This window comes from Pholcus phalangioides, unplaced genomic scaffold (genome assembly GCF_987345545.1).
Source record: "Pholcus phalangioides strain wild (caught in Gottingen) unplaced genomic scaffold, Ppha-v1.0 ptg000011l_1, whole genome shotgun sequence".
NCBI classification, from domain to species: Eukaryota; Metazoa; Arthropoda; class Arachnida; order Araneae; family Pholcidae; genus Pholcus; species Pholcus phalangioides.
The window spans coordinates 60203334-60222816 of NW_028301604.1; the positions used below are offsets into that span (position 1 = coordinate 60203334).

Below are 19483 nucleotides of genomic sequence, written 5' to 3' on the forward strand. Positions count from 1 at the left end.
TGAAGCGAAAGACTGGTTTTTCCTCTGCAACCTGTCACGTGATCCTAAGGACAATGCTCAATGCAAAGGGGAGAGTGCCGCTTAAGAAATTTTCCTTAGCACATTCCTTACGACAGTTTGTAATGAATTATTAAGCTGTCGTTACATCCCGGATTCCATTTTATCTTTCCCAATATAATTTTGCCAGACAGATGACAACAATGATATGACAACTATTTCATTTACTTAAGACTTTTATTACAGCATTAATCTTTAGATTTTACAATAAAACATTTTAAGTCTGCACAACATGCATAGGTAAATTTTCTTTAGAGTTTTAACATTAATATATCACAGATTCAAAAAGTTCTCACCCAATTGGTCTGTCAATTACACTCTTCAGTATATCACTGTCACAAGAACGAACAGTTCACTTCTTGATTGATCCGTCCGATCCCCAGGTGAACTTTCAAAAGAAAGCTCCATAGGAACAGCATCATGCATCCAAGGTGACAACGAACCCGATGAATATCCCATCATAGACGAGAGCCAACATCACAGAGATCAACACATGCAAAGTGATTTTTGACTTGAAGATGAAGAGCTCGATCAATGGATCGAACGGCGCCAGGGCACTCAGCTAAATTATCAACTCATAACTTCCGGGAGGATGAAAACATCACAGGTGAAATGAAATGTTGCGTCCAAGGATCAACATGTCTATTCACTGCACACTACTGGTATATGAGGGAAAATCCCCCATCTCACATTATTACTGGAACCAATCCGTATCGAGATTCGGCGGTGCTAGAATCAACATAACATTTGACAAATAAATTTGCATATTCACATGAACTTAGAATAATATTATACAACTATGGTAGTCGGCATCTGGCAACACAAAAACCATGAACATCGAAGACCTGGCCAGGGTCCTCAACATTAGGCTTATTTTGGATAATAAATAATAATTTAAACTCATGAAATTATAAACCGTGAGATGGTCCTAGGCCCACTGACGGTGTGAAGGTAAAATATTGTCAAAACATAATTATGCTTGCAAAACATTTCTCAATGCAAAACATTGCCATCATAATTTCTGACGACGACCCTGCGTGGTTCCCATTCGCGTACCACAGGACCCTATTAACAATAATTCACGGGTACTCCTGTCACGTTAGAAGTTCCTTATCTAACAACAAGCGTGGAATGGGCGTTATATAAGGAAAGTGGGATTGTTCACCCCTGAAGACTTTTCGAAAGACTACTTTTCAAAGTGTGCACAGTAATCTTTATGACAATCCATTGAGTAAAGTACTGCAATATCCACTTACAATTTACTTCATTTCAATGCATTCATTTCATCTTTTTATTACATTATACAACAATTTAGAATAAACTGGAAACATAATCAATGTTCCCTCTAAATTTTATTTTTTCTGTGCTGACCTTTTTTGTTTGTTTGTTCAGCATAGTAATATGCCATGTAAACCAAACATGTATGTGGGAATTTTACATGTGCAGAATCGTTTTTCAGTGTGTGCAGCTTAGAAGAAAAATTGGGCATAATTTCTTTATATTAAGATCTTTCTCAAGATGTAATGCAGTTCATGTTTTCTGATTTCTTTGGCTATTAGCCTGATAGACTCAGTCCAACTTAGGCTCAATAATCACAGCTTTACTGTGAATTCAAGTAATTCTTCAATCAGTATCACAGTAACTTCCTGGATGCATTCACTGTTTAGGAAGGTTTAAATAGTTCATGTGATTGGAACCTGGATGCATTTATGCTTTTCAGGTCAGTTGTTAGCTTCAAATAAAAACAACAACTTCCAAGTGTAAACAAATTTAATTGAAAATAAGCATTCCTTCAATAAAATAAAATTCAATAGAATAGAAAAATATATCCCAAAATATTTTTTCCAGTCTCGATCCCATCAAACTTTTATGATAATAAAAAAAATAATTAAGAAAGTAGGATGTACCGTTTTAATGATGTATTTTTAAATTTTAATATCAACTTTTATCTAGATGTTATAATATCGTTATATTTTTTCAGCTATCAAAGAAAAACTTATAGAACCCGTTCTTGTAATCCTGAATATCCCTGGAACTGCATCAACTTTAGCTGCCAAAATTATGCTTTCAATTCTCAGCAATCTAGATGCTCATGAAATTTTGTTACAGGTCAGTGATATTACTGTTTCAGTATACAGAATTTCTTTATCAAAAAATTCATGGAGAAAATATAGTATTTATATTCATTTCAAGAAAAGTTTCATAAATGGAAATGAAACAATTGAATCATAGGTTATGATAAAAAATATATATATATATATATATATAATTTTAACACCATTACATATATTGTATGAAACATAAGTCTCTCCCAACCATTGTTTGCTGGATAAAAGCTTTCCAAGGTATTTGGGATATGATCACCCATGATGGGAGGGGAAGGACTATGACAGGAAGGCCCTAGGAAAATTAAATTGTATTTTTGGATCAAAATTTTTTTCCTGTTTTAGAAAAGAAATAATTGTGTACCTGTATTGCTATATTGCCCTCGGAATATAAAAAGTCATACAAGTTTCTTTTAATTCATTGGAAAAAATTCCTATTTCAGAGCTACCCACAAATTTTGCAATCTCTCTTCAAGGCTCTGCAGGTTGAGGATTATCAGGTATGCATGTTTTGATGCATTTCGTTCATTTATCACAGTAGGTTTTGTTTGGATATAATGCATTTGTTCAGTTAATTGCTTTTTTTCAGTTATTGCTTTTTTTTTATAATAAATTAATGATATAGAACCTCTTCTGGCTTCATGTAGGTCCATATCTTATCTCATCACACACATAATATAAAGTACAGGGTACAGTATATAGGTCTGCTGTAGTATATATATACACCAGGGAGCATCAGAGGCAGAGTGGTACAGTATTCTGCAACACTGGTCTGAGCACCCCAGAATTAATTCAGAAATCAAAATTTGCAGTATAAACATCAAGCTGAGCACTCACGGGTGCATAACACTTCCGACACCTCTGTACAGTAAATAACGTGGCAGGAATGTTGGAACCAATTTGGTGATGTGACTTGGGGGAAAAGCAAGAATGAGGTGAGTGTGTCTTAAGATGAGTCATGTCCTTGACATAGTTGCAGTATAGTATCACACCAGTGTTATGCCTAGAGAAAACAAAATACTTTCACCATTGTAGCTGAAATTTGCCCACATATGTGTTTAAGTAATGGAATATTTTTTAGGATTGCTTTGCAGCCCAAAAACATCTTAAAAGCAGTGTCCTTCAACCACTGTTCCGCAGACTGATGCTAGTCTACAAAACATTTTGACCAATCCATATGGTTGATAGGCTATATAATTTTAGATTTACTTATAAATATTGTATTGTCTCTATATTGGTTTTTATGTCTGTGTTCACCATCAGCTGGACTGTGAATTATATTTATTTTTTGCCAGTCTGCATATTGCAATTTATTTATTTTTTTGCTAGTCTGCAAATTGTTTCTCACATTTATGAATTGGTGATCCATAAATTATTTCTCCCATTTATTTATCTTTTGACAGTTCACAAATTATATCTCCTATCTATTTATCATTTTTCCTATTTATTTACTTTTTGTCAGTCCACCAATTATTTTTCACATTTCCGCTGGTCCACAAAATTATTCAACTGCTTTCACCATTCTGTAGTTACTGCATGAGTCAAGAAGGATCAAATTTCCAGTCTGCTGCCAGATATACTGGATATAAGATCACTATATTTTTGTGCCGTATTTGGCCAAGCTGGAGGTTGTGCACCCCTTCTACAGGGTATGTTGGTGGAACTATGAATGAGTTTTTCTCCTCAAAACTGATCTACATATAGCCAACCTCCTCAATATAAGACCTTTTTTAAAATAATTTGACTTATGCCTGAGTACATAGTGTACACAAAAGAACAAATGGTGAACAAATAATATAGACATGTAATACATTTTTTAATGCATATTTTTCCTTAGTTTCACAAAAACAGCATATGATAATAATTTTATAACATTTTATATCTGTTTTGCAATTTTCTACCACTGAACATAACCAGCAATATTTATATCAAATAATAGTTTGTTTATTACAGAGTTTAGATACAGAGATGCCGCTGCTGTGCTGTAGCACGTCAAATCCCCTGAATTTCGGAACAGGATGTATAAAAATTTAGTTCAATTGTCTCATGGGACATGTTTTTTTCCTAGTTCTAGAAGAAAGAAGTCAAAGGATTTTTTCCACAGAAATTTTGGGTCACTAACACTCGAAAAGAATTTTAAATTAAAAAAAATATATATAACAGATGGTATATATAGGAATGTATTTTTTTTTTAATACTTTAATTTTTCTACAAAAATATTTAAAAATATTTTAGATTTTTGATCTGGGGGGGGGGGCAAGGACTTTCATTGCTTCCTCAGATTATGCCTTTGTCAAAAATACAAATAATTAACTTAAATCTAATTTTAGGCATTTCAAAATATGTTCAGAATCATTAATCAAACATTATTATAAATGAACGTTTTTAAAAATATATTCAATTTACATTTGGGCCATATTTAAATTAAACCAATTAATAAAAAACTTGTCACAAATATAAAATTATATATTATCCGTATGTGAACTGTTGCAATGCCATGCTCACACAAAAATAAATTGAACTTACCAAGGTACTACTCATCACCATCCTCCTTGCAGCCAAATGGCCCTTTGACTACATTCTGAATATTTTTGAAAGGCTCCACCCACTCAAGAATTATGAGCACCCCAGAGAACTACTTAATGTGTGAATCCTTCACACGAAAGCTGCAGAAAAGTGAGTGTAGCTAGAAGATACTTCTATACTAAAAAAAAGCTCCAATTTCAATGGTTAATTGAAACGTGGGAATGTAATGATATCGACATTTATGTTTTAATGTCAGAGTGCACCAGTTTTAATGATGTATATAAAAAGTGGTAAGCAAGAGAATGATGTGAAAGCAAAGTGTATTTCTTTGTGATTAAAATAAGAACAATTCTACCTTTGCAATTTCAGAAGTTTAAATATTTTAAAGGAGAAAATGGCGATCACAACAGAGATGAGGCATGCCTCCCCATTTCTCCGTCCATGTACGAGGATCACAAATTGGCATAAACTCATCTCACTCATGGGCCTGAGCACTCCTCCCCCTCAAAATTTGCCACAATCTCCATGATAACCTATAGAAATAATGGGTCTGAGCCTCCCACCCCCAAAAAAAATTCTGAGTCCACCCATTATTTCCAATAACTTTATGCCTATGCAATCACACACACCTACAATACGTGCTTTCATTAAATTTCAAATCCACACGTTTGCGATTTGGAGGACATGACACCCCACTGAACACAAAACATGCCAAACGCTGGAGACACACACAAGCACACTGTTAAGGCCCCTTTACATACACAATCTTCCCCGCATGCCCAGAGCGGGACGTTCTTGCGCGAAGGATTGGAGGGCGGTTAGGAATGTGCCGTTTAAGAGCGCGTTGTTAAAAAGAGACACATTCTTGCGAGCTCTCTCTCTCTCTCCTGCACGAAAGAAGGCCCCGTTCAGAATTGTGTGTGTAAAGGGAAGCATGTGGTGAAATTCATACGCTTTTGCGTGGCGTGTGGACTTTCGGGTAAGCACAAAACTCCACGTTCCTGACCAAAGTTTTTTCCCTGTTGGCAGATCGAAATCGGCTAACGTTTGCGCGGAAAAAATATAGATTTCAAAAGCTTATTATATATATATATTACTACGTGGTTTATTCATTTTTAAAAATAATTTCAATAATTATTTTTTGAAATTACTGTTACAAATTTATGGTAAATTTTTATGCAATTGATAAGAAATTCAGAAATAAAATTTCTGTGATCGTTAATTTTGAATTTTTATTCGATTCGACTTTCATTTGTCATTTGACTTTAATTTCTGTAATTAGCTCTTAACTACATTTTCTGAATTTAATTGTTTATATACTTAATATTATAATTTTACCGAAACTAGAAAAAATCAGATTTTTTTTTCTTCCATCTCACACACACAACTATTGACTGTGTGTCCAGCCGATGTTTTTTTAATACTACCAGCCAGAAAAATAGATAAAAAGCATTACAAAATTATTACATTGAAACCTAGCTACAAAGATTCTCGATATAACGATAAATCCTCCTACAATGATTCTCGATATAATGATAAATCCTTCTATAACGATTCTCAATATAATGATAAATCCTTCTACAACGATATATCTTCAAATCTTTTTTGGAAATGTCTACAACAATATTTTTTTCTTGGTCTGCTGAGTATCGTTATATCGATGCTTCACTGCACTTTTTTTGAAATTATGGTGTTATTTTGTAGGGCTTTATTTCAGATATTTTTAAGAAATTCTTGATAAATTTCTCTTGGTTGTATTCATATCCTCAAAAAATCATTTCAGTTTAATGTTGTCGAGCATAATAACAATACAAAAAATAACAAATAAATTGAAGCATAATTTTTTTTCAAATTTTTGAAAATCTAAATGCATGTATTCTTACCCGTGTAAAACATTCCGTTGTGTGTCATGCTATGACAGCAATAAAATTAAAAGTGTGAATAGCAATACGTTTTTTTGGCTGGATATTATTCATGATAAATGAATCATTAATTTTGGAATAATTTCTTTCATCAGTTCTCACATTATTTTGCATTTATGTACATACTTCTATCGTTATTTTCAAATTTTGAAACTGATCTTTCTTAAAATATTTATTTTCTATTAAAAAAAGCAATTATTTTCTTTAAAAAGAAAAAATAAAACTTATGGGTTAAGAGCCCCTAGAGTTAAACCATTTTAAATTTTTCCCACACCCTGAGGGTAAATGAAAGCTTGTGAAGTTATCAAAATAATAATAGTAATTTAACATATCTATAAATCTGATATAATAATGTTTGTAGATAAAGGAACCAAATCAAAGTTTGAAAATTATTGCAATAACCTAATAAATGTAATTACGGCATTTGAAAAACTAATTTATCATTTCTTTAAAAAAACAATTCGTTGGAAAAAGGAAGAAAAATCGTCAAATAGACTCTGGAAAAAAAGTACAATAAATATTATCGCTGAAAAAAATTATTTACATTGTATACATATCTTTTTTTAGAACGATAATGAAGGATGGCGATGCAGGAGATGAGGGATTCACCCCGTTTTTGCCCGTAGGGTGGGTTTGCATTTAGACATACGATTTTGAGTTCGTGATTGAACGCTGGAATGACCAGTTCCTGCGCGCACTCCTAACCTCACACTTTTTTCGCCTTTACATGCACACTCTTGAAGGCGGTTCTGAAGTTGTTTACAGCTATCGCACGCGCAAAAGCGTACGTGTAAAGGGGCCTTTAGGTATCACCAACACAAAGCTGACATAGCTTCCATATTCAGGTGTGAAATATGTGGCAGTTGAATGGTGGTAGATCAGAGTTGCGGACCATCAAAAAGTGAAAATAAAATCATTCCGCCTGGAAATAGCTTCACAAGAATTTACATGAATCGAAAGATGTGTCAGAATCGTTTGCTTTAAATTTAATCAGAAGATATTATTGAAAGAGCTAAGGTTTTCCAAAATAAAAAATCGATCACAAGAGAATTTATGCATTGATTTATTAGTGTAAATATATAATGTTTTCTTCTAACTTAATTACATTTTATACTTGCATTAAATTCCATATATTAAATTATCAGTGTTGATGGCTTTTTCCACCAGTAGACAATAAAAGCAAAAGAACCTAGTTATAAGTTTGTAAATTAACCTTTTCTTTAATGAACCTTCGGAATGAACATGTTTTTAGAAATGGATTATTTATTTGATTTACAAGAGTACCAGTGAATGATGAGGGGAGCATACTTTAATTTTTTTTTAAATGGACCCACTTTCACTAAAAACATACCTAGATTTTACCACTAATTTTCCCAAATTAGAATGGAGCGACATCTCTGAGATATATATGTATTTTGAACTATATTGTGTTGTTTTTTTCAAAATTAGTATTTGTTTTTCCTATTTTATTAAGATGCAAGGAGTAATAACCAAAATGCTGGTAGTTTTGTCAGCTGGAAGTGATATAGCAAGACAGTTACTTCTATTGGTAGAGTATTATTTTGTATTGAGTAGATCTAAGAATGTTTTAGCTTGTTGGACAAAAAGGAGGTTTTTTTTTGTGTAAAAATTTTCAGCCCTTTATCGCCAAATAGGTGTGATCATTTTTGAAAGTGATGCATGTGCAATCCCATTGCCAAAAAAAAAAAAAATGAAATGATAATAATACCAAAAGTACAGGGTGGGTGAAAAGTCCTGAACACATTTTAAAAATTAATAGAAAATTAACCATTTGACACAAAGGTGCAGTTTATACTAAAATGCTTATGATGACTTGGTTTTTTTATAAATTTATTTTAAAAAGTTAGCTCAATGTTAGCTCAATGTTTTACTCACAGATGGTGCTTTATCTTGAAAAACTTAACATAATACATGAAATGCTACACAAATAGTGCATAATTAATGTTTATTATAATTTATACGCAATTTTCCTACTTTAAAATTTGAAAACTTTTCTCTATTTTTTAACAAAAATTTAAATTTGTGAACCTATCATTTAAACAAAAATGAAAAATATGGCACTGGAAAAAAATTGAAACAAAAACTTTCTTAAAGTAATTCACTATGTTTTTGCAAAGAAAACAGTATTCTTTATCAACACCCCTAGTTATGTGCAACTTGATGACCGATTCAAAACGCAATATATTCGGTATACATGCAGGTGCTTAACTGACATTTGCCACGTATAAAATATGTATAATACTTCGTTCATTTCTGAGAACAGGTGAATACATACTCATCATTTGTTATTTTTACAAAAAGCTATCAAAGAAATTCATTGAGAGGTGGTTCTATTACTTAGTGGTATCAGAGTTTCTTAATTTCAAAATTTGCACCTATACAAAGTAAAGGGCATGCAGCAACTACAAGGCAACACAGAAATTTTGCCAACATTTTCCCTACTGTATTTCAGGCCATGAAATATTCTATGTCATAGGTTTCCAAATAGTGTTTCCTGAAACCCTGGGGTTCGGTGAGAGCTTTTTTTGGGGTTCTGTGGAATTAAACATCAAAGAACCCTGAAAAATCCTGGAACCCATATAGCTTTTGAAGGAAAAAACTTTTTTGTTACAGACACTCTAAAGCTGTTGTTTATTTTGAATTTTGATAAAATAATATTGTTTAAAAACATTGGATCATATTTGGATGACCAAACAAAGAGACAGTAAAACTAAGAAACAGTAATTTCAGTAGTTTTCTCTCCTGATTACCTCGTTGGTCATGGGCTGTCAAAAAAAATGTTTTTTTTAAAAGCTTTTTTTCTGCTAGGAATAAGGATTTTTAGAATGCACTTGTATATTTAACACATATTCAAAATTTGGTGGGGTCCCATGGAATCCTTTTTATCATCAAAGGTTCTTCAGAACAACTCCAAGATTTCCATTAGACCTTTTTTGTTAGAACCCTCTGTTCTATTGAGTGATGATATCCATTTATGCTCAAAATGGCAGGTGAATGTGCTCAACTGTCACATTTCTGAGACACAAAATCACCTTTTTTTTAACAGGCTTCATAATATGCTTTTGAAGTGATGTTTTGATGCAAGTTTTGTTGTTTCTTTTATTATGTTTTTTGAGTAATCAATACCAACAGAGAGTCTATTAAATGTTCTGCAATTAGGTAGAGGTATTGCAACATACTGTGAAATTTATCTATTTCAGAGTTGCAGTAGTAAAATTGTCTTCAAGAAACAGCTTTTGTACAAGAATGTGCACCACCCTGTATCACTCGTCCAGTTCAAAATTTGTCAAAATAGCATTTCACACAGGACTGTGCATTTAGTCATTCTTTTCTGATAACCTGGCTTTCTGTTAGATGAACTTTGATTTTAACAACCCTGCATATGTTATGTCTGACGTCTGGCCACTCCACACATTGCCCACAATGTTAAGTGGCCAGGAAATGGTTGGTTACTTTGCGAAATGCCTAGCGTTTGTGCATTGTCTGTGATACATATATATACAGGTAATATACGAGGGATGTATATATTCTTTTATTAATACTGTTATAGGAAGATGAGAAACATGGTTTTCCATTGAAGTATTTACTTAAAGGTGCATCTTCATCTATAGTTTTGCTCAATGCTGCATGTGTTATTGCTAATGTTGCAGTCATTCAAAAAGAGGTAGGGTCTTAAATGAGATTATTTGCCTATTTTATATATATTTATTTATTTAAAAAAAAACATGACACATACTTGTGAATTTGTACTTTTACTTCTCTTTCAACCATTATCATTCTGAATAAAATTGATTCATAATCATAATGGTTAAAAATGACTTTCAGAAGTATCTGTAAACTTAAATGTTATTGCCACTATTAGCATCTTCTCTTTCAGCAACTGTTCTAGAATCTCGTATTCAGAGATTTGTATCAACAAGATACAACTGCAGCCACTAATTCCATGCAGGGTAAAATGTGTCATCAGCGAAAGCAAATCTTTTTAAATCAGAACTTTGGCTTTGATACCACCATCCAAGTTAAAAAATTTTATATCAAAGCAACTTTGTAACCATGAGTGGAGTGATTATCCTTCTGCCTTTTGTGGAACCCTATACACAGTAATGTTTGCTACACTGACATTTTAGACAAAGGTCATTAGCTAAATACAGTAGATATCAAAAGTAGATGGGGTCATAATAATTTGACTCGATTGTATATATTGCTTTAAAGAACTATTAAAATATTCAAGCTGACTTACACACTATATAAAAAAAAATTCTTAATTTTAACATTTTTGTGTTTCTTTACTATTACAAATTTATCTTAATTGAATAGTAACACCCATAAACTTATAGCATTTCAGCTATTTATGTTGATTTTATTGTCTGCTTGTGTTTACTTCAAATGTAAATGTTTTATTTCCAGGATATTGGATATCATTATTTAGAAGAAATATGTAGTCTTCTTGCTGTTCTTCAAGAATCACCTGTCTCTGAGATTCTTATATCCCAGTTGTTACGAGGACTGGCTAACTTTGCTGAATTGAAATCAAATCATGATTTTTTGGTAATTATACAGTTTATCATCATTCAATAAATATAAATAAATGAAGAATAATGTCAGCAGTATAAAATCATGTTGAAAGATAGAAAAATACTAACGGAAGAGGTAGATTAATGAGCAGTTGAAGTTATTACTGGAATAGTAGTAAAAAAATGAAATAGAGCATATACACATCATGAAAATATGTAAATGAGTAAAGAAATCCGCTTTGCAGAAATCGATTTATCATAATTTGTTGGTGCACAACATGGAAACCTTTGCTAATATACAAGTTGTGTTACAGTCACTGAAAAACAGCAGATTTTACTGTTTATGAACTTTGCTCCCACCCAATAAAGTCAGTTATTGTATAGTCGCAACTATTAATTTCTGTTAAAAGTCTTTAGATTAAATTAATTCATTAATAAGTGATTAATAAGGAAAATAGCTTTTTACTAGATATTTTCTTGGATTATTCTTTTTTGCTCTTAGTCAGTGGTATAGCTAATAGCTTGAAGGTTTTACATCCTGTAGAGTAATTTCACCACAATACACTTTATTGTTTTATAGAGAAAGTAACAATAGCAGGGTCCTTAACCTATAGATCTCAACCCAAACTTGGGTCGCGAGGCTTCTAAGAAAGGTTGTACAATTCACTTGCAATACTCTCAATCCACTGGTTTCATTAATTTTGAAAAGAAAACATTTTTTAAATAATGAATATTTGATAAGAATTTTTATTTAAAGTATCGGTGCATGAGCTGAGATATGGGGTGGGGGCACCCCCCCCCCTCCCAGCATCAATGACGGAACCGACTGATCTAATGTATATGGGTACATATAAACTGACATCATCATCATGCCCCCTCCTCAGATTTTCAAGTCTATCTCCATCTATACCCATGGGTTGGAAAGTTGATTGTGGTATTGATTTTGGGTTATGACTAAAAAAGTTCAGAACCCCTGTTATGGAGAAACTTTATTCTAAGATAAAGGATTCTCCTTTGCATCTAGAGTAATTTGTCATTAAAAGTGGTTCCTAAATCAGATTTGAAAAAAAAAATTTCACAAAGAGATAATTATATCAAGCAACATTGTAGCTAAAGTTAAACCCCCTTCCTTGGGAAGAAAAAAACGCTACCCTCCCTTTCCTTGAGAGCATCCTGCATACGCTAATGCAACAACTGCAGCATCAAAAAGTGCATGATCAACATTTTGCTAACTATTGGTAATACGTAACTCTTTGAGAAAAGAAATGAGAGAAATTCACATATATATTTTACAAATGGGAGTCTGAAAGTTTTGATTAAATTTTTTCAGAGTCCATAAACTTTTAGCGCACTGTGTAAAATGTGATCTGTTTTATCTTCTTTTTTTTTATTTAGCTTCCACATATGTCAGTTGTAGTGAATGTTTTACTGCGGTCCAGAGAGCCGGAACAGAAGTATCATATATGCCGTCTCATTCTTTCGGTTATTACTTCAGTTGAAAATTCTGATATATTTTTTTACAGGTAAAAAATTTTTTTTGCCCTGCAAGTGTTTCAATAATCATGCTTTAATCACTGACCAATGATATCTTAATCTCTTACAGAGTACTTCCCTTGTTGTTTGAGTCTTTTTTTATCTGTATCGGATACATTATGTTGCATCAATCTTGCAAGCTTTAGTTTGTTTTTTTTAGAAAGCTCTCTAGATTTTTTTCTTGGGTCATGATTATATCAAATGGCTGAAAAACTAAATATGCTATATGTCAAGATTTTTTAAATCTAAATTTACATAGAGAAAATATATTAATCAGTTGGTGAGTTTATGCAAATCCAGTTCACTATTAAGTGCATATATATATCTAATATAAAAAGGAAAAAGATGAGAAACAAAATGAGATAATTCTATTATTTGCATTGTCATTTCTAGAGATGGAGTCAGAGAATTTATGGACATTTTGATGAACTTGCCTGGGGTCTATGATTTTCTGAATACATCATTGCTGAGAAAAGTGTCAAAACTCTCTATGTGTTCATGAAAATGCAATAAGGATATGTGAACTTTAAAATTTCTCTATGGACATAAAAATAATTGATTGAAAAGGAAATGATAGTTCAATGATAATGAATAAATAACTAGTTATATATAAAAAAGAAGAAATTGAAGGTAAATTCTTTTTATGGATATAACTTTTGATGACAGTTTTGTTTAAGTAGGCCTATATTTTCATGCAGAATAATAAAACTTTGAATTTCCTCCCATATCCTTTGTTATTGTGCAATTTTGTGAAAAATGTCTAGTCATTGGCTAGGTATTAAAAATGTGCATTAATTGAAAATCACAGTTTGATCAAATTGAAGATACATGCATTGAATATCTGCTCTGTTGCAAGATAGAACATAAATGTACATCAAACTTATGAACATATTCATTTTCAAAAAACCCAAAAATGTCAAAATTATTTGTATGAAATATAGCAAAACCTACCCGAAAGGAAAATGAGATTGTTTTGGTTGATGCTTGGTTTTTATATTTGTCTTTAGATTGAAAGAAAAAGCAGTTCATGTTTTCATTGACACACTTTAAATTAAGGTAACTATTACATATGCTAATGTCTTGCTGACCGAAATATAATAAAATACAGTGAAACCTGTCTAAGACGGACACTGTATGAGATGGAAACCTGTCTCAAATGGAATCAAAATATAGTCTGTTCAATGATTAGTGCTTTGATTTGCACCTTTATAAAATGGAAATCTGTCTGAAACAGAATATTATTTTAGTCCCTTGACTTTCTGTCTTGTGCAGGTTTCACTGTAGCAATTTTGAGTAGGTAAAACCAATAACATAGAAGGTAAGCAAATTCTTTAAATCAGTGTTTTTCAACCCATCTGAACACAAGGACAAGTAAAATATCTGAGATAATTTGATGGACCACTAAGTTACAGTATGTGGGAATATAATCTTTTATTTGAACCTACATAAAAATTACTAGTATTTTTTATTTTTATTTTTTGGCATATGTTTGAATAATTTTAATTTCATTAGAATTTACTTTCCAAGTCCTCTTGCAGACCACCTGTGCCATCTTCATGAACCATAGATTGAGAAACATTCAATGCAAACATGCTATTTTGTTTGCACTTCTTAATCAATGCAAACATGCTATTTTGTTTGCACTTCTTAATCAATGCAAACATGCTATTTTGTAATGTGCAGTAGTTTTTCATGTTCTGAACTATTTCAGTATCACTGAGTATCTTGTATACATTGTAATGACTAAAGTGAATTTCAATGTTTATTTGATTTTTCTATCATTATTGTGCATTTCATCTTATTGAAATAAACAGGAGGTGAAAACAACAAAACGTCTTAAACTGGGATTAAAATTATGAAATAATTTATATTAATAATTGTGCGTGTTTTCAGTTGTGTGAATCAGGGTTAACAATCATACTAATTTGTACAAAATTTTTATTCTCTTCATTACAGAACAGTTCGAGAACAAAATCAGATGAAAAGAAAAATTAAATCTGAAATAAATGGCTTAGAATGCATAAGGTTTTTTTTTTCAAATGTAAGAGGAAAGAACAGAAACATAAAATAAAAAATGATGAATATCTTATTTAAGTTTTTGATAAGATAATAGCAGTATTCATTCTCAAAAAACCTTGTGAATGGCATGTTTTTATTTTCAGATGATTAGTTCAGATTTAAAAATGTTTCAGTGGAGAAACAATAGCAGGAAACAAGAAGGAAATAAATAATTTTTCCCTGTATTTTGAAGGAAAAAATGAGGTATACATACTATATAACACTATATACAGAAACAGTATTTTTCGAATATTCAAATCAGTGGTTGGCAGCATGAAACCCAAGTTAGACTATTTCTTACGTAATATCTGTCATCCACGATTCTCATAATCATACTAAAATGGAACATTTTGTGTATATCGTGTGGTCAAATCTTAGTCATCAGTATATCTACAGTAATGCATATATATATATACACACACACATACCAGGTGGTAACTATCGACCACCCAATAGTTACAGATGTGATTCCTTGTGAAAAACTAATACAGGAAAGTGTTTTTCATTTTTGGATGGGACAAATATTAAGGGAGTTACAACTTTTTTGAAATTTTTTGACGTGCAATTTTTCTAACAGTCAGCTACGTGCTAAACACTGAACAAAAATAAATTTCTCCCTCAGCAAGAAGATTGCCACTTTTCAAAAATGAACTGAAATATATTCAAACCCATTAGAAGCCAAGTTTGGCCTTCTCTCGTGATTGGCACTTTTTATTTTTGTGTAGTGTGAAATTGTAACCTTGTTCTTATGTAGTACCTTTGTTTGCTATATTGGCAAATTTATCACTAGATTTGTAAAGTATTAGCCAAATGAGATCTATTTGAAAAATTGTTTTCCCAAAATCAACACTTTTTTGCAAAAATGTGGACATTTGTTCTCTTAACTGTTAAGTGATTTTTTTTGAGGGAAGGTGCATTGAGTGCATATGTATTTGTTGGGAGATTGTTTTTTACCCTGTCTTTTGAGTTAGATCACATGTTGATCAGTAAACAATAAAATTGTATATTTTTTATTTTGAAATTTCATCAAAACTTTTATAAATTTTTTTGGATAAAACGTTTTTAGAAATATACTTGATTAACACGTACAGATACCTTCTCCTACCCAGAACATGACCCACCGCTCAGTCTCAACGAAGAAATATAAGCAGGTGATCTTACCTGAGGCATGCTGGAAGAAAATTCTTAGAGATACCAGTGAATTATGGGGGGGGGGGGGGAGACAAAATTTTTTTTCAAGAAACATTTTTTTAAAGAAGAACCCACTTTCACTCAAAGAGGACCCAGATTTTTCGAATGGGGCATCTCAGTGATCACATAAAAATTTAGAGCACAAGAAAGAAAAAAACTATTTTGCTTATTATTGATTTACTTTCAGGATTTTTCATATACTATTACTATCCAGTTTCTAAAATGCCAAGTTGTACATTTGGTGTAGGTTCAGTAAATTCGACAGAATTTTGAAGTGATGTCATCAATTTTTAAATCAATATAACGCATTAATTATGGGTCAAATCAAAAAACACTTTTCCACATTAATTTTTCACAAGGAATCATGTGTAATTATTAGGTGGTCGATAGTTACCCTATTGTATAGTACATGGGTTTTTTTATGAATATGTGCTCAAAATGTCAAAATAAAGATGTGGTAACCTTTAACATTAAAACTATGACCTGATCACAAACATTTTAAAACAACTATGTAGTATATGATTTGGCACTGTTTTTTATGATTCTCAATTTTTCTGAAAACAACTTCAAAAATCTGTTCTAATGAAAATATTTATGCTACTTATTTGATGTAGACACAAATTTAGGTATTGATCCCAAATTATGCAAATTGAGTATTTGTATATCCAAACTACATAAATATATGAAATTAATCTCTCATAACAGAGAAAATTTTGGTACTCATAATTTAATTTGAGCCATCTTTCAATTGAGAAAATAAATCATATATTTTATAATGCACAATAAAGCTTTTGTAGTGTTAAAAAATTTTATTAGATAATTTTGGAGATTTTTAATCCATTTCTGCCTCTCTCAACTTGGAAAAGTTGCCAACCACTGGTATTAAGTATTGAAAATTCCTTGAAAATTGCATTAACAAATATGAAAACACTGTTTCAAATAGACCAGTCTCTTATTTTGATTCTCTTTTGATATTTTTTACACAGTGCATATAAACAACAAGAATTGTGAGAAAAAAATGGCCATATAAACACAAATGTGCAAGGAATATGCTCAATTCTATTCTATCACCTGTACATATTATGAATAAAAGCAAAGTTTGTCACACTTTGTGAACATTTACTTTGCCTCACAAAATTTGTGAGCTACTGTGATGAATACAAAGCAAACATTGAAAACCGGTGAAATATACATGCTTCAAGTGCTGTACAAACTGAAAAATTCTATAAATATGTGCCTTTGGCAATCACAACTATATCTCTGAAGGACATTATGCACTATTGTGCGTTTTCCCCTCGAATAACCCCACCATTCTGCTATTTTGGAAATAGCTTTATACCTATATCTGTGTTAATGGAAGTTTATTACAAATGTTATACAAGTTTGTTCATCTGAATTTATACAAGATAATATTTAGCTCCATAACTTTTCATCACATATTTTACTGACACAAATGGTTAATTGCCTTTGCAAATCAACATATTATAGTTTGATTTTGTGTCAAAAAAGTGTTCATCGACGGCAAATCCAGGTTCAAAACCCGTAAGAATCAAAAGTGAATGTAATTCCAACTTCAGTTTTCAAAAAGTGCAAGCAGATCATCACTGTTATTATTTGAAGAAGAGGTAGTCACAGAATCGGAAGTACTTAAAGATGAAGTTCCAGTAGTACAGCTGTTACTGACAGAGTTGGAAGTGGGACATAAATCTGGTGGATCTAGGTATGAAAGTAGCTCCATGGGATCCACACTTTCTGGGAGTAGCTGAAAAAAAAATACACATCTAGTTCAAAGTTGCTGCTGTAATTTACACACAAATAATAACAGACAAAATGACTAGTTATTAGCTGATAAAATAAAGAATAATATAAAAACATCCCAATAAATGGTTGCCATTTTACTGTTATACTCAAGAAAATTTCAAACATGACAATTACAAAAAATAAAAACCTGAAAAAGTAAGTAAAACTATTTTAACATATTGGTGATTTGAAAATGGGTAGCTTCTTGATTTTCCCACAGATAGCATCATGTGTTTCCTCTCATAAGTGTTTGGTGGAATTTACAACTAAAAAATATTAAAAACTTGGTGTTCCATTTTTTTTATACTGTCGAAAAAAATTTTCTATTTAAATATCTTCAATTGAATGAGCAAAACAACTTCTGTTAACTGAATACAAGAGTTTTATAAAGTAATTTTTTTTTCTAAATTTTTCTGTACTTTTATACGTATCTATGAACAAAATTTATTACAAGTAGTAAGCATTCCTTTCCTATCAAAAAACAGCCTTTTATACAACTTTTTCTTTCAGTTTGGTTCTGGTTCATTCTTTTTGAACAACAGCTTCATTCAGACTTGGCTAATTTTTTACCCCCTTTTTTTACCATAATTTCTCATTTATTTCCTACTGCAGTAAGAAAGTAAGTACCGGTTTAACAAAGTATCTTTGTGAAAAAATTATCATCCCACCCAAACCAACTCGTCAAATAAAAACCTATTTATGTAACAAACTGGGAAACAAACTGAATATGAAGGTAGAATGAAATATTGTGCTAAAGATTATTTAGGTATTTAAAAATATCAACTTGTTTTGTGATCATTATCAAATCAGTTATTTTCATAACAATATGCAGTAGAGCATCGATTAGCCGAAACAATTAGGGACTGAGGGTGTTCAGATAACTGGTTTTTCAGATAACTGATCATTCACAGAAAAAAATTGCACCCACTGTCATAGGAGCAATATGAAACAAACAGTTGATATTAAACACAAAAAGGTATACATTTTGTGTCACACGTCTTAAAAATAACAGAGAACTGACTAGCCTAGTTTGACAAGTTCAAAATGGCCATTAAAGTAGGCCTGTAGTTTAGGAAAAGAAGTCCAAAATTTTCTTTCACTTCAGAGCTTAGACTCATTTTTTTTCTCCAATAAATATCGTAAATGTTTTAAAGACAGCAATTAGGCAGCATCATATTCTTCTCAGTGTTGTAACCACTTCATAGCCATCTCAAGGCAGTGAATTTGCCGAATAGAATGCTTTTGATTAATTGATGTTTTGGTTGATCGGTATTAAGAAAATCAATGCTCTAATGTAGTTCCAAATTACAGTAAAACCTTCCAACAACAACCACTAATGGGGCCGTGAAAATTTGGCCACTATTGGGAAGTAGCCATATATTTCTGAAAAAAAATGGTATGTAGCACATAAAATGATAGTCCATTCTGTAATTGATTATGATAATTATATAATTGATTGAATTAGAATGTATGATTATATTGATACTGTAATGTTATAATAATTGATTAATCGACAGGGCCACAACTAGAGAGGATCAGGTGGGAGAGCGCCCCAAAATGTGTGTGCTTGCCCCAGCTGACCAAGCATCTAGTTGCAGCCCTGTTAACCGATATTCAGCGCTATTTTGCATACTAAAATTTAGGCTTGCAATGCAACACAATAGAAACGACTTGGCTAGAAAAACTGATATAGTCCAAGATGGTGTACAAGCAACTCCCAAAATAGTTATTTAATCCTATCCATGATCAACCCATG

At 31.7% G+C, this 19483-nt stretch overlaps 2 protein-coding genes across 3 annotated transcripts in view; one reads left to right on the forward strand and one right to left on the reverse strand.

The window, feature by feature from the left end:
• LOC149080645 (uncharacterized) overlaps positions 1-14441 on the forward strand; it is a 41488-nt gene extending 27047 nt beyond the window's left edge. Inside the window, exons 8-14 of the mRNA XM_089239815.1 lie at positions 2039-2166; positions 2606-2662; positions 8085-8159; positions 10182-10295; positions 11039-11179; positions 12541-12668; positions 13072-14441. Coding sequence (XP_089095941.1) covers positions 2039-2166; positions 2606-2662; positions 8085-8159; positions 10182-10295; positions 11039-11179; positions 12541-12668; positions 13072-13180 — 752 coding nt within the window. The 3' untranslated portion in view covers positions 13181-14441. The remainder of the gene's footprint in view (positions 1-2038; positions 2167-2605; positions 2663-8084; positions 8160-10181; positions 10296-11038; positions 11180-12540; positions 12669-13071) is intronic.
• A 158-nt stretch (positions 14442-14599) lies between these two features.
• LOC149080646 (zinc finger MIZ domain-containing protein 1-like) overlaps positions 14600-19483 on the reverse strand; it is a 128690-nt gene continuing 123806 nt past the window's right edge. Inside the window, exon 14 of one of the 2 annotated variants that reach the window (XM_089239814.1) lies at positions 14600-17689. In XM_089239814.1, the coding sequence (XP_089095940.1) occupies positions 17501-17689 (189 nt within the window). In that variant the 3' untranslated portion in view covers positions 14600-17500. The remainder of the gene's footprint in view (positions 17690-19483) is intronic. The other variant, XM_089239813.1, reaches the window with a different exon arrangement.